Source organism: Poeciliopsis prolifica, unplaced genomic scaffold (genome assembly GCF_027474105.1).
Source record: "Poeciliopsis prolifica strain line A6 unplaced genomic scaffold, Auburn_PproV2 SCAFFOLD018, whole genome shotgun sequence".
In the NCBI taxonomy this organism is placed as follows: Eukaryota; Metazoa; Chordata; class Actinopteri; order Cyprinodontiformes; family Poeciliidae; genus Poeciliopsis; species Poeciliopsis prolifica.
In genome coordinates this window covers 1627267-1643665 of record NW_026562393.1, presented here as the reverse complement: position 1 = coordinate 1643665, position 16399 = coordinate 1627267, and the positions used below count along the sequence as shown (strand labels likewise).

General features: G+C 40.0%; 1 protein-coding gene across 9 annotated transcripts in view; it reads right to left on the bottom strand.

The window, feature by feature from the left end:
• Nucleotides 1-860: 860 nt before the first annotated feature.
• The window catches only part of LOC129367921 (PH and SEC7 domain-containing protein 1-like), a 72574-nt gene continuing 57035 nt past the window's right edge, over nucleotides 861-16399 (bottom strand). For 7 of the 9 annotated variants that reach the window (XM_055042609.1, XM_055042613.1, XM_055042611.1 and 4 more), the window contains 6 exons: nucleotides 12360-12553; nucleotides 11513-11583; nucleotides 10640-10797; nucleotides 7814-7958; nucleotides 6934-7077; nucleotides 861-6760 (listed from right to left, as the gene is read on the bottom strand). In XM_055042609.1, the coding sequence (XP_054898584.1) occupies nucleotides 6500-6760; nucleotides 6934-7077; nucleotides 7814-7958; nucleotides 10640-10797; nucleotides 11513-11583; nucleotides 12360-12553 (973 nt within the window). In that variant the 3' untranslated portion in view covers nucleotides 861-6499. Of the gene's footprint in view, nucleotides 6761-6933; nucleotides 7078-7813; nucleotides 7959-10639; nucleotides 11229-11304; nucleotides 11584-12359; nucleotides 12554-16399 lie in introns of those variants that run through there. The other 2 variants (XM_055042614.1, XR_008606745.1) reach the window with 2 other exon arrangements.

Below are 16399 nucleotides of genomic sequence, written 5' to 3'. Positions count from 1 at the left end.
TAAATGTACTGCATCAAATAGGATATAGTTTGACCAAACTGTTTTTATTTTTTGTTTTTTTACAATTTCTGCACAGTTCATTTACAAAATAAATTCAAATACATGCTACACATTTCTAAAGAATATGGAAATCATATTGGCTATCTCCTATAGTCATTTATGTAGTTTCACTTTCACTTGTCTGCTGCTAAATATTCTTGTAAATTTTCATTTTCATCACTTCCTAGTTCTCATCCATCCTCTTCATGGCCAGCTGGAAGAGTGCTTTCTACATACTTTTTTTTTTAAATAAAAAAATTATTAGATTAAGCTAAATTATTACATTTCAAAATGTGTGAAAGTTTGAAACAAAACCCTCAGGACTTCCGTGATGGAGATTACCACCCAAACATCAAATTTATATTTACTAAATTGTAAAAACTAAACTCTGATAAATGAGAGACCTTTGAAATTGTTCTATCAAAATGTCATACTTCTGTATTGTTACCTTAATGGCTTGCTGTCATAATATGCGTAATTTTTCTTGCTGGTATGCTATTGTGTTATTATCAATACAAACATTTTATGCTGTTTAATTAGCAAAAGAAAACAAAAACTACCACAAACTATCAACATTTGCAAAATTATTAAGAGGAATATATTTTTCCAGATTGAAAAGGATATTTTTAGACAAAACTGTTGGCATAACAAAAGTTATAATGAATTAGGTCACTATTTTTAGATTTAAACAGTCTTCACTCTTTATATAAGGCTATATTGTGTCCAGGACTTTTTTGTCTGAGTGTTTCAGATTCTTTTTCCAGGGCTAAACTCTCACAAAATGTACTTTAAACTTCCACACAATAAGATCAAGACACGGCCACCCTTTACAAACACTTTTATTTTTATCCTCTAGAATTCCCAAAACTGAGAAGCTCACAAACAACATTTCCTTGGTGAGACTGAACAAGGCAGTGACACGTGTAGCTCACTGTTTTAGCATCAAAAGAACATCGTCCTACCTGCACCAGTCTAAAAACACACTGAGACGGATCAGAACTTTACATGTAAAAAGATTTTTCTGAGCCTCTAAAACACGACAGCGAAGAACAGCAATAAATATAGCCATTTCCTTTGTCGATAGAAAAAAATAAATAAAGGTGTCGCTTGAAAACTGTAGATTATGGTGATCTACTTAATATATGAACCTTTCATTTAATGTTCTAAGATAAACGAAAGCAGGCCATAAGATCTCATGCTTTATTTACATTCAGAAATGATGATGAGTGATGGAAACATTTATTGGACGGTTCACTCAGGTGTGCATTGCTGCGTTAACAGAGACAGATCCTGCAACTTTAACTTCACAAACTGTTTCCAGCAGCTGCTCTCTGTTTCATTCATTGCTGTTTTTTTTTTTAATTCAATGCATCAGAAAAAAACTCGCATTATTGTTTTTTATAGATTGCTCTGTGTATTCAAACAGATTTATGCAGAGTAAATAAAACATTGCCTCTTTTCAGGGATCAGATAATATGAAGATGGTTGACATTTGGGTTGTTTGAGAGTTTAGCCACACATGTGGAGCAAAAACGGACACCTAAAATGGTTCTGATTAATTCTGATCAAATGCAAACGCAGGACAAGCTCAGATATGCCAAACGTAATGCTCCACTCGTTACGTCTAACAAGGATTTGATCCTTGAGGAAAAAATATTTACTCATTACAAGTACAGTCCCTTGCTGCAAAACTTTTCACATTTCAGCATGTTGCAACCACAAAAACATTGTGTATTTTACTGACATTTTCTGTCAGAACCAAACACGAAGAAGCAGCAGCCTGGAACAAATTTCTGTAAACCCGCAAAACAGCCGAAACACTGAGCTACTTTAGATTAAGGCTAAAAATCCACTTGTTTACAGGAGCCTTTGATTAAAAACCACTGGGAAATTCATATTGATCAATATATTTTATGATGGCATTGGACAAAATGTAATGTTTGGTGATTGTTTCATAAACGGTTGTTACAGTTTTATTGTGTAAAAGCACTTTGAACTGTCTAGTTATACAAATAAATTTGACTTCGCTTCAAAGCCAAAACATGAATTTTTGTCAGCGATCTGACATTTTATTTTCTGAACCAGCTTTGCACATTTCCATAACTCTCTCAACTGTCTGCTGTGTTTCTCTCTCTAATGTTCTCCAGCAAGAGCCGGTAAATTTATATCAGGTTATATCACACCAAATGGAGCCAGTCAGTGTTTCTGAAAGCAACTGGTTATACTGGTTTACTTTGGATAATCAGATTAAACACAATATGGCCAAATAAAAGCATAAACCACACCTTTTGGATTTTTATTGGTAAAAAATTTACTGCTTTCCTTCAATTTCCTTCAAACTATGCACTACTTTGTGTTGCTCTGTCACACAAAATCCCAATAAAATACATTTAAGTTTGTGGCAGCAATGTGACAAAATAGGAAAAAGTTCAAGGGGCATGAATAGTTTTTGCAAGGCACTGTAGATCATAGTGTTTTTAGTAATTAAAGATGATTTAAACCATAAATGAAAACTTTTTGGACATTAAGCAGATGCAGCACAAAAATGTAAGTCAAGCTTTAAACCACCAAACGCATTCATTTACGTCAAACATAAAAATGAAAAGCAGAAAAATGCAGCAGTTCTCATGTTGAGTTAATCTCCAGAAACCAGTTAAATGTGTAACAATAGGATTATTAGCTTATTAAGTATAAAACAGAATGAAAACACATATAAAGGTTGATTTATTTTGATTTTTTAGCAACATATTTAAACTTTATCTCTTTCTGCAGCTGTTTGGAAGATTTTAGATGAAAGTCCTCTGATGATCATTAGCAGTTCATAAAATCTTAATAAAATAATTTAAAGAGCAGAAATGAGCTGCAGCTGCATTACTGGAGTATAATTCTATTGTAAATTGGTATTTTTTCATGTTTTTAACAGTTTAATTGCAGAGTTTATAATCTGGATGATTGTTTTTGCAACAAGATGCCAAAAAACCCTTTTCAAACTATCAGAGTGAGCTGCTGAAATGAGATACATGACGTGTAGCCGTGTGGTCATTATTTACGAACCTTTTCTACAAACATTTCCTCACCTTTCAGGTTCACAGAACACCAGGCAGTACGAGAAAAACAGCCATCACAAACAGTCCGTTAGTCTTTTCTGACAATCAGCTCCAAAACAAAAGAGCTCATTTTATGCCACTCAAGACAAAGAAGATATAAAACCTCCAAAGCAAAACTTGGAAATGTTTGAATTGTTGCTGAAAGATTACAGATGAGGAAAAAGCCGCACACTGCAACAGAAACGTGACTGACGCATTAACGCTGTGCAGCGCTGAGGCCTGAATACTAAATCATTCGCTTTAGAAACTGTACACACTGATGCAACTCATGCTCTTTGGGAACTGATGCTGGATGGAAGCTGGACGAACAAAACCAAAGCTCCTCGGAGCATCCAGCACCGTCCCAGCATGCACTGCGGCTCACAGACGGTTAACACAAACAGGTCCGGTGTGTTGCGTAGCCCTGCGGTCCCCATCCCCTTCCCCAGGTGAGTGGGAGATGCTGTGCATATTCACTGCAGGTGCAGCAGGTGTGGCTATGGCTGAAAGAGGAATTACAAGTGAATGCTGACAGCTCTCCCTGCTGGTAGGACGCTGGCACTGCAGCTGGTCAAAAAGCCTGAGTAGAAAATGGCTGTGCATCAACTACAGCTGTATCTCAACAAGTCAGAATACCATCAAAAAGTTCATTTATTTCAGAGACTCAACTGTAAAGTTAAACTCATATCGGACAGATCTTCTTCTGGTCATTTTGATGATCGTGGCTTAACTCAAAATTCAGTCTCTTCAAAATAAATAGATTAACAAAGGATTTCTAAAACACATGGGTGACACAATCATGGAGAGGACTCAACAGAGATCCTCCACAAGGGATTTAAATGACAAAAAATATTGATAAAAAGTTGAGTGGAAGAAAAAACTTGCAACAAGGAGGTAGAACTTCTACACAGATATATTGAGGACACACCACATTAATGTCTCATTTCTTATGTTACATCTGTCCTAAAGCAGGGGAGAAGTTTCTGACCTGAACTAATAAGAACAAAGGTCGGACATTAGCAGAGTGACTTAAAAATACAACTATTTTTGGCTAAAAGTCGATTTTGCATTTGGAAATCACGGGCACAGAGGTTGAAATTATTTTATAGAGAGCCACTGAATCCATGTTGTTCGAGGTCCAGTGTGAAGTTTCAAAGGTCAGGGACGATTTGGGAAACCTTGACATCGACTGCTGTAGGTCCACTGTATTTTCTCAGGCCTAACGTCAGCTAAGCCATTCCAGGAAATTTTAGATTGCTTCATGCACTAATGTTTTATGTTTTTCTTTCTGGAGATCCTGAGTTTATTTTCCAGTAAGACTAAACATCTCACCACAATGACAAAGGTATCAAAAGCTGATTCAACGGCTGTGCTACTCTGGCTAGCGAGCTGCCCTGACCCCACAGAGAGGGTTAGCTCGAACCCTGCCTAAGTGTACACACCTTACAAAAGACTAAGACTAGTGTGTAAAAAAAAAAAAAAAGAATCATTCTCTACCACACTTCATCCTTCCACTCAACTTTCTATTATGAAAATAGGAAAGTTAGTTTTGTCATTGAATGTAACCCCAAATCACTAAATTGTAAATATATGACTGTTTATAATAAATTTATATGAGTTTCACTTTGTGAATTGAATTGCTGGATAAAAAACAAAAACTTTTTGAAGACATTTAGCTTCTGTGAGATACACCTGCATGCTATGAGGTGTCTATGGCTACTAAAAATACCCAAGCTATTCTACTCTTAACAAATTCTTTGTTTCCTCTTCTATATTTATTTTTCTAATCGTTTTCATGTTCCTTGCTTTCTTCATGCATCTTTCACAACATCTTCAGCCCCAATCCAAATAAAATCATGCTAATAGGTTTCAGCATTGGAAAGCTTTCTAATACAACCAACTAAATTAGTGTAACCTGTCAAAAATAACCTTTCTAAATACTTTATAATAATAATAATAACAATAATAAAAATAAATCACATGATTATCATTCAGCCCTTTTTGGGACTAGCAAGAAGTTTTCTGTGTTTACTCCTAATGCATCTTCACAATAGTGTACTGAATATATTGCAAATATACCGTCATATATCCTACAATATAAGCAGGTGCATTATATACTGTACAACACATTCTGAATAGCAAGTTTCCTTTATCGTATTTGATCGTATGCTCGTATACTGAAGGGAGCGGGGGTCAACAACAACAGACGACTGAAAAATACCTTACAAATATCAACATTCAGGGTCTGCCCGGTGAGTGTCGGCCTGGAAATGAGCGGTACAGACAGGAGGTTACACGTGTTGGGTATGGCACAGGCAGGAGAACGACTGAACAGCTCCAGGGAGAAACTCTGACTCTCAGTTTTTGATTTTTTTTTTTATGTCTAAGTAGTAAAAGCCCTAAGAGAAGCTGTGCTGGATGCAGGCATGCGTATCACAGCAGGAAAAAAACAAAACAAAAACATTCACCCAAGAAAGAAAACTGAAGCACATCACTGGGCATAAGCAAAAGCAAACAGGAGAAAAGATATGTTCTAGTAGAGTGAAAAAAAAACTCTTTCTTTGATTGAGATGCAGGTGTGTAGCTGCATCGCACCGAGAACTTCTGTGGACGTCGGCTCTAACTGTCCAGAAAAAAAACCGAGCAGCCGCGTTGTCTCATCACGGCATTTCTCTGCACCAACGCTGATTGAACTTCACACCGCCCTTACCGGAGCTAAAAGCTGTGATTCCCAACTCGTGTGCGTGGAATGTGAACGCGTCGTGAGGATAAACGGAAAAAAGGAGCTGGAATGTAGAGGCTCCAAAGAAAACTTACAGCGCTTCACGTCGGAGTGGCGGTACGATTAAAAACCAAATCTCCAGTCATCCATAATGAGATGACAGTTCGAAGTGTGTAAACATGTTTGGTCCCTAACAGAGTTGAAGGGTCATGGAAAAAGTTGTGAGGATGTGGCTGGAGAGGTGCCCTGAAAGAAGAAAAGGGAGGGGAGAAAGGAAAGGATGCTGAATGTAGGTCCCTGCGGTGTCCCATTTGATCTGGAAGCATCCTTTTTAAGGAACTGTGCCGTTTGCTGCTGCTGCATCCAGCGTCCGTCCTCAAAGACACCTCCTCCTCTCTGACCTCACAGCTGCTCCCCCCACCTCCTGCACCAACATCCTCGCTGGATCTGCACCTCCTCGGCCACACGAGAAGACTTGGGGTGCCGGGTGGGGCGTCGCGGCAGCGGGAAGGCGTGGGGTAAGCCCCTCACCCCTGCTCCCCCTTCAAGCAGAGCTCCGAACCCTCCTGGATCTCAAATAAAAGCCTTCGCTGGGAGACAGCCTGCCGCTGGGAGAGCGACATCATGCCGCTCCCGGCGCCCCCGCCGCGCTTCACTTCTTGACAGCCTGTCTGTAGCTGTTCCTCTGTCCTTCCTGTCGAGGTTTGCTGCTGCTGCAGGCGCTGGCTTTGCTGCTGGTACCCCTGCTGCTGCTGGCCTGGCTGGCCAGGCTGCTGTCCTGCAGCGTGGGGCTGGAGTGCGCCCTCTGCAGGCTGCTGTCCTCCAGGAGCAGCGACTCGAACACAGACAGGTCCTCCTCGCCGCTCCGGATCTTAGCCCGCAGCAGCATGATGTATGTCCCATACCGAGTTTTCTGAGGAAGTGCGACAGAAGAAAACGTCTGAGGACATTACTTGAGTAAGAAGCGATACCGATTACTCATAGCTGAAATTAGAGATTGTCACAAGAAAGGAGGTGTAAAAGTTTTAGGAATTTGAATGCATCAACTCTGTGGCCTTAAGCAGTCCTCTACAGAACATCTCCCACCTCAAAGTCCAGATACTCGTCTCGCAGGCGGTACTCCTCCAGCTCCCGGCCTTTGACCTTGCGGTCCGGAGGAAAAGACCGCAGCTCAGAGAGATCAGTGGATACGGCTCTGAACCGAGCTTCATGTGATCTGACCTGCTCCTCCTGAAAGCACAGCGTCAGCACAAAAACATTTACGGCGCAAAAGGCAAACACAACCATCTGATTAATTACATTCTGATAGTCGCTTGCTATTTGGCTCATTAATTTTTAAAAGGCAAAAAAAATTACTTAAGCACCAAATTATGAGAATGTTTAACTTCAGAACAATCTGAATAGAACTTGGATTATTCATGCACTAAAGTGCAGCGCAGCCATAAAAATCTTTTAAAAACTCACTCTTTTGCGCTGCTACCATTTTGCAGCTTTTATAATAAATGTTTCCAGAGGTCATCAAAGGTCAACCAACCACCCATCCCCACATTCACAAAATCAAACAAATTTTGTGGCAATCAACTGTTACAAACGTTTTAGCAGCACAAACACACAGAAAGTTCATTTATATCAATTTTGTCAGATTTTGATAATGTGGGGGGAAGGGAAGCGTGTGCTCTTGTGACCTTTGGAAACTGTTTTTTCATATCTTAAAGATTATAACAGCACAAACCAGCAAAAGTGTAGCTGTAAATGTGAACTGGCTGGTTGACCTCTGATGACCTCTGGAGACATTTATGAATGATAGCAGAACAAATGAAAATGTTTGCTGCACAAACATTTGACGCCAATTTCGCTCAATAAACTTGTGCACAAAACCAAAACATTATACGCTGAAGTTGCTTGTGACATAGAAAGCAGTTAATGGGCTCAACCTGATGGAAATGCCCCATAAAGTCAACGGTACCTCGGACAGTTTGGACATTGTTCCTGGCAGCAGCGGTCGGCTGAACTTCTTCTGGGAGCCGATGGCTGCCGGGAAGGGAGGAGATGAGAACATGGCGGCCACCGTGTTTATACGCGTGATCCAGGACTGCATCTGCTCAGCGTTCCTGTCATGGATAAATCACACAGTACTCATTAAAACTAAATGCTCAGTTTGGTACGGCTGCTTCCACTCTGTAGTGTTTTACACCAACATCAGCACTTGGCTGGGCTGCAGCATCAAAGGGATTATAAATGATCAGAAAATGCAGCACTGCTGTTGACTAAGAACTGATATTGGAGCCAATTAATGCATGAGAGAACAAGCTCTGTTCTACACTAAAAGACCAATTAGGGCCTTGTGAGAAATATCAGCTCGAATCAGACAGCCTCGCTTTAAAATCCCAGAGGAGACGGACAGAAGATGGAAATGGAGAGACAAAGAGAGAGAGAGAGAGACGCAGAGAGGAGTTCAGCTATCTGGGACAAATGCAAGCTGCAAACTGGAGCACAGAGCCTGTTCTCCTGGGGCTGAAACATGTGGCCAATCACGCGCCACTTCCTGGATCCTGCTGAGTGCACCTCCACCTTCAGCACACGGGCAATTTAGCATGTGGCCAACGATCATCTGAGTGCAGTCCTATTAGCAACAGATAATTGCCTCATAATTTCTTACAGCTGAACTGAGGCTCATATATCAACCAGTCTCATGATTTAAAAGAAGAAAGGAGAAATTATCGACCTTCTCGATTTGTATTCTTGCATTTATTAAGTGTTTAGCATTTTCTCAGTTGCTTTAAGAAAGTTTTTTTATGATCCAACATTCATTCTTTATCTTAATCTGAGGGAGAGGTTCAGCGTCCAGAACTAGTCTGGATCCGTCTGGCGTCTCAGAAACACGATCGCCTCAATCAAATGGCAGAAAGGACTTTAATTTAGCTCTCTCTCAGCTTCTCTACCGGAGGAGACGGCCAAATAACCAGAAGGTCACTTAGAAATCGGCAGATGATCAGTCATCAAGTCAAGATCATCATCACTTCGACAATCCTTTTTTAAAGATATTACTAATTATGGATTAGTTCAAAGTTTTCCAGGTTTCAAAATGGGAAAAATAAGATCAGATTGCTTGAAAATGACTGATGGGACGGGATCTCTGTCTGTGAGAAGCTTGTTTTTATTTTTTTAGATGAGTGGTGTCCGAACCTTTTGCCCTGATACATTTTAACTACTGTTGGGTTACAAAATTCATTAATAAAAAAAAAAAAAGCAAAACATATTTTGCATATCATGTACAATACAAAAAGGGTTTTCATCTGTTGCCTTATTAAAAGAAAAACAGAACATTTCCACATTTTTTGGGCTATCAGTTGTTTTCTATTTTGTTCATCAAAGTCTTTACCGTTCTTGACTTGTGGACAGGGACCAAAAATAATCATCTGAAAGCCCACAAATAGCCCCTGGGCCACAGTTTGGACTCTCTTGCATTAGATCTAAACTCCAGCCTTTGGAAGACATTTTGAAAAGACCTGGAGAAATTCAGCTTCTGAAGCTCATGGTTTGGACATGAAAAGCTTTTCTGCACTTCATTAAACACTTTGGACACAAGGGATCCGATTGTCTTAGGATTTCTAACAGCTTCATGTGTCTAAACGATTTCTTTGTGGACAAGTCCTGAATGCATCCAGCAGCCGCAGCAGCATCTCCACAAACATCCCACAACAGATTGCTTGACACCCAGCCCCCTCTCATGAATCATCGGGGAGTCTGGGATTACATGAATGATGCTTGGCTCTAACCTGAAAGACCAGATGGTTTCTTGCACTCAACCATCTGTGTAGAAGTTGTTGGATAATGGTTGGAAAATGGTACAAAATAAAAAAATAAATAAATATTTGGCAGATGATTAATTTTATCCATCACTGTCAATTCTCTGATATCTGTGTATTAGCGTCTTCCAATAGCCAGTCATGGTTTAAAACAAGATATGACAGAGAAATAATCTGGGATATAAAAAGAAAACTCATGTTAGTGATATAAATGATGCAGTAGCCACTTACAGAAGAGTGTGTAGAAAACATTTACATCCTGGCTGCAGTGCTTTGGTACCTATAAACTCAATGACTCCAAACTGGTTTATTTCCCATTAGGACAGTGTAATCCATGCTCATGGCACCCCTATTAGAGATTTCCAAAAACGCATCAAAATGTATCTATCTTCTATTATTTCACACTGAACCCAACTTTTAATTTCAGCACATTTATCCAGAAATTCCAAAGTTTTAGCTCATGAAGAGAGGAATCTGTGTGGATCGCAGCTCAACGCACAGCTCTTCTATTGGATTTGGGTTGATTTACTGTCCAGAGAATCATTTCAGAGTTGATTTGGTCATGTGCTCTGAATCAAAATCTTATTACAAGTCCCAGTGATTACGCATTTTCAGCTTCCTGGCAGAGGCTATTTTCATTTGAGTTACAAAGAGTTCATGACGCTCGATACGCCAACCCTGCTCACTGCATGTTTGGAAGAGAAACAGGCCCACAGCATCACAGATCCCACACCTTACTTAACAATGAGCATAAGGTGCTCTTCAACATATTCAGCCTACAATATATGTTTGTATTTATCATGGCAGGATGAGAAACCTTAATTTCCATTATATCTGAGCGTGTTACCATTGCTCAAACTGCATTAGGTCAGAAAAAGAAGCCAGTAACTTGTTTGGGTTTGAAATGGACATCCGGGATCATTTATGCGTTTAGGTTCCTTCCAGCTCACTGAGCAACATAAACGGGGCGAAACGAGACTCACGGTGCCTGGAAGAGATAAACCCTCCAGTCAGCCGTCCGCAGGTAGAAGACATTGGGTCTCTTGCTGTAGTCTGACGCCTTCATTGCCAGAGAATGATGGATGGACACGGCGTTCTTCAGGTCTTCATCCGACAGCTGCTTATCGGGCCGGTACTCGCCCTGAGATGACAAGATTCAGCAGGTATTAATATCTGAGCATTTAACAGGGATTCCTCTATCAAGAATAGAGCCAAATTAAATAAAAAGAGCTCAGTCGTTTCGTGGCTTGTAAATGTTTATGGTTCTTTTTGTTCTAAAATCTGGAAATAGAAATAGATTTAGTTAGATTTATTTCGCTTTCGCGGCAGGACCAGGCTCTAGAAGGTATTAATTTAAACTGATAATCAGCTAACATTTATTTTTACTTCTGATTGGAAACGTTTAGTGATATCATTATGTCATGGTCGATGTTTCTGGACCCCAAAGCCCTGAGCAGGTGGAGTTTTTCTTCCCGTTTGGGAGCAGCAGCAGCAGGCTGGTTCTGGAGCCAGACTCTTCTCTCCGTATGGGTTCCTGCTTGCTGCCAGAACCCGGCAGCAGGGTCCGTTATGCTATAAGACATAAAGAAGAAGCGCTAATCTAAAACCATCCAGTTCCTGATGTTTGTGTTTTTTTTTCCCTCCTCACCTTCTGTTATAAATCTGCTGCTCCGGGAATGAAAGTCTAACAGGAAGCTTATGGCGATGCAGTCAAGCGTTTTTTAACAGGATGAATAATGCATATCAATCAGTGGCTGGTGCAAACTGCTTCTCATTGCATCTTTTCAGGTTATTTACATGAGATGAGGGGAAAATATCCAGCGTTCACACTGTTTATGCTGATGTAAGAGCCTTACTTTTTGTAGATACAGAATTAGCCCTTTAAGGATAGCGTAGAAAGTCTTCCAGCCTCTCTTCCCTCTTGGTGCTTGAACGACAAACATGTTGTTAAATAACACAAACATAAGGGCAAAAACAGATCATCTAGACGTTAATTAAAGCTCAGTTACTTTGTAGAATCAAAAATCTGCATTTAAAATGTTAGACATGCAGAAGTATTCACACTCTTTGCACCATTTCATGTCAATTCACATAAATTTTAATGTATTTTGTTGTGGTTTTATGTGATAAATTAACACATAGCAGTGATTGTGAGGTAAATGTAAACCTAACCAGGTGATCTCTGTTAAAGAAAAGCCAAAGAAAAGCAACCCCACAGCATAATGCTGCCTCCACCATGTTTTAAGGTGGTGTCTTACCCCACTTCACATTGTTTTTAATCTGAATGTGGTAGTTTTAATAAATGCACAGTATTACTTTTCCTATGTTGAAAAATTTAATTTCTTATTCTTATTTCTATATTTTTGACCTTTTGTGAATCTGTAAGTCTCACCTGAGTTTCTCCACTGTTGGGTTAATAGAGGATGTCTTCTTTTTTTGTATCAAAGATGAGCAAGGTTAGTATATATGCATGGAATACTTTGAAACAATCTTCTATGATTAAAAACCATAAATTTATTCACTTTTTCTGCTAACATGAATCCAAATAAAATTATTTGTGACAAAGTGAAAAAGTTCACAGAGCATGAATACCTCTGTAAGTGTATAACCTAAAAAACGTTTGAAACACTAAAAGCGACGACCAGCGTTGAGTTAAGTAAAGGAAGTTTTGATGAAACGTTTGATGAACTGTCCGTCTCGTACTTCTCTTTCCGTCTGAGTCAGCATGGACTTTCCGCACCAGGAATCCGTTCTTGTACAGCAGCATTCCCGTCGGCTCCGTCACGTCCGACAGGGGCTTCCCGCTGCTGCCCACCCTCTTCATCGGCCTGGAGGCGTCCGAGTCCAGGAGGCTGTCCCCGAGCTCTGAAAATGACTTCCGCAGCTCTTCCTCATCTCTATGGAGACAAAGTATTAAAAAAAAAACTAAACACAGACTCCATGGTGATCAACACTTACGTGTCCTGCCTCATTAGCAATAAACACATCATCATTCATCTTGTCCTTTCTGCCGTGCACTGTGTGCTTGTTATACCAGGACATGAGATTTCACATGAGTCAAATCACCGGTCGCTGCCGCAGTCTCAGCCGAGCTTCAGCTTCAGCGCATCAGCAACGGAAAGAACAGGAGCCGCCTTCAAAGCGTTCAGTGTGTTTTCCTCCCATGCTCTTTGAAACTCAGGCCGGTCTTTGGGATCAAAAAAAGGCAGAGTGACACCTTCCTCCTTTTTCTGGCTTTGAGGTGGAAAACAGAGACTTATTTGCCCAGAAGACCAGATCCTGACACATCAGTCTTCCTTTTCCTCGCTGGATCTTCAAACTCTCCAAACGGGTTACAAATTTCTCTATCCTGGACGTTTTTGGGTGAATCTTTTTCTGAGTCGAATGTTTTCAAACTGGAAGTCTTGACAAATTATTTTGAAATGCATTCCAAATGCTTCTAATACTGTATTTTATGCTTCTAATCATCTTGTAGACTAGAGCAATTTCCAAACAAGTAGATATAACATTTCAACCTTACTTTGATCACCTTGCATCAGTCTTGTAGAACACTTCACTGCCACAGAAAAACCCAGGAACAACCAAGCCTATCATCAAGCAGCTAGAGCACCAGTAACACCAGTAACAATGAGTTACTTTCCACAGTAAGGTGAGCTGAACTTCCACATGACGGGGAGATGCAGAGCAAGAAAGAACTAGTCCTTCAAACTGTCACTGAACTTTGCAGTTGCAATTCAAAGGCCCAGCTCAGAAAGGGTTTATGTTCGTTTGGAGCTGAACAATAAATAAATAAAATTCTGATTTTATTGCAGCTACACAATGTTTTGATTACATTTTTGTTGATCATTATCCTGCACAAAGACTCAGTAAAAACCCATTTCCAGTTTTCTGTCAAATACCATCAGATTGTTTCTTAACATTTCCTGGGTCAGCAGAAGAGTAACAGCCCCACAGCATCACACATCCTCCTCTGTACATCTACATCGAACCTAAAGTTGGCTTTTCTATTTATTCACTTTTTGCTGACAGACTGTTTTTGCCAAAACTTTCAATCTAACTGCCTTCATTGTGCAGTGGCACACACAATTCGATCAGCATATACATGAATCAACATCAAAATCACAACATTTATTGAACATTATTAGGTTTCTGTCCTTTAGAAAATGTCAGAAGAAAAATAATCAGGAAAACCAAATAGTTGTCCGTACTTTATACAATTTTTCCATACTTGTTGTCACCTTAGAATCCATTAAAGCAAACTTCATACTTTTCAAGGCAGAATAGAAGCCAAGCATTAATATATTTTTATTCTCTGAAAGTTGCAACAAGGACAATAGGCTTAGGAAAGTCAGGAAGAATGATGATACAGTCCTTAAAACAGTATCATGAAACGCTGAGTGGACCAATTAAGGTTTTTGGAAAAATATCTTCAGGCCACCTCAACTTTTGATTCCTGCTCTTTAATTAAATATATCACGTTATTTTACAAATCTAGGAGACAATCCGACACGCATGATGCAACAGCAGTGATAATCCCTTTCTCCTCTAAATAATCTCCCACGTTGCTCTGTATCTTTTTAAAGGGATTTGTCTCATTAGCCGGTGATAGATGCTTTAAAGCAACAACAATCAGGAGCCTCTCTCCGCACCCGCCTGGCGAGGAAACATGGCAGTTCCAGTTGTTACCTCACCGGGTGGCACCCCTGCAAAGGTTCAGCCCAAAAATAGAAAACACCCCCCTTGAGACCACGCTATGAGTAACCAACAGTACATAACAGCAGTTAACCCCCATGCAGGCCTGGGAGAGAGAGAGAAAGAGAGAGAGAGAGAAAGAGAGAGAGAGAGAGAGAGAGAGAGAGAGAGAGAGAGAGAGAGAGAGGCCGAGCCAATGAGCATCTCGCCTGTTGCCTGGTAACTGCCGGCCTTTCCTGAATTTGTCCGCGCAGACGAAAAGTGGAGAGAGGATAAAGAAGTGACAGAAGAGACGCAGAGACAGGGGCAAGAAGAAGACAAAAGCTCAGTGTTGTCAGATGGCAAGACGTCAGCGGTGTGAGTGAATAAACACGAGACGGAAACATTAACTTGAAAAATATGGAGATGAGGGAAATGAATTTAAAGGAAGGGAATCAAATATTTATATTTTTACAACAAAAAATAGGTTATCTTAGTAATAAATACAAGAGAATAAAGGGGTAATGGATTTAGAGGAGAGGTAGTGTAGAAAAAAATTCAAGGGCAAAAAAAAAATCTGAGCTACGGTTTTAAAATCATAAAAAAAAAAAACTCAAAAACACAAACTGAAAGTTAGGAGAGACAATGTAGAGCAAATGTCAAAGTAAAAAATAAAAATAGATAAATATATGTAAAGCACAAAAAGAAGACATCATGCTGCTGTACAGGAACACGGGTTAAAACAATTGCATTCTGGGAAATCTGTGCTGCTTTGGTTGCCAGGGGAAACAGATTGGCTGCGTTTCACCTGTGACGCTGAGTCAGTGGAGCAAATGACAAAAGCACTCAAAACACAGTCAAGTGAAAGAGGCCAGTAATTCATCCTCACGCGCTCTGCTGTACGCTGCAGCCGCTCTTCATTCATGGCTGTAATTCAGCCAGAGGACGGCCTCTTTCTTACCAAACAACACAAACCTGGAAGATGCTCATTCAGTTCTTCAAAACCAGTTCGTTTTAAAAATAAAATGACAACCGTTAGAACTTTGTGTGACATCTTTACAAAAAGTAAAAGTATCTTTGTAAAAGAAGAAGAAATCTGGCTGAGGCCAGTCGGTCTTTGTGAAGATACACACAGGATTTAAAAAATAAATAAATCTGTTTAAATTTTACTTCAAATCGCTCCTATAGTTTATAGATGTCAACAAAGGTTTCACAGTGGCCGGAGTTCCTGGTAAATCCCAGCACAGCCCCTCACTCAACAGGGTGCCTGCATCTTTCAGCTCCTTACAAGACAGAAATGTTCTTTATTTCTTTGGTACCAAAAACAACACAGCACCTCAAAAAACCACTATGCAGAATACATCTGGATGTCTCTGAAATCACCACCAAATCGGACCTTGAAGCAGGAAGACTACAGCAGCAGATGACCACGTCAGCCCAGGTCTTTCAGCAAAGACCAGGAAACTGAGACTGCAGCCCACACAAGCAACGGCCAACACTGGGCAATAAAAATGCTCCCTGGTGTTGTGAGGATCGATTTCAACTGTAACATTCAGACGGCAGGTTCAGGATGTGAAGAAACATAAAAACAAGGATCCATCCTGTCTTGAATCAACAGTTCAGGCTGGTGGTACTGCTTTACTGGCATATTTTAGCTCCTTCAGTTTGTCTTTCGACTAACTTAAACACCAGCCTTCTAGTTTACGATACCTGCTTGGATCTGTGTTCTTGAAGACGTGGCCAGTGGGTGGAGATAACAGTCTGGACCATTGTTCTTTATGTCAAAACATTTAGATTATGTTTTCATGTCAATACTGCAAAAATCTTATTTTATTATTACAGGTGATAATACCATAAAAATGCCCTTCAAGGTAAAGTTCTTGTTTGAGAACAAAATCTTGGCAAATAAAGCTGATTCTGGTTTTCTGGTTATGAGCTGGATTGTGTTTCTGTCGGTTTTCCACATCAGTTTCCCCCAATGAACATGTTCCTTTTGGACAGTGCACAGATGCATTATCATCTGGAAAAATTATCATCATACTTTTGATTGATGGAATGAGACAAGTGTCTGA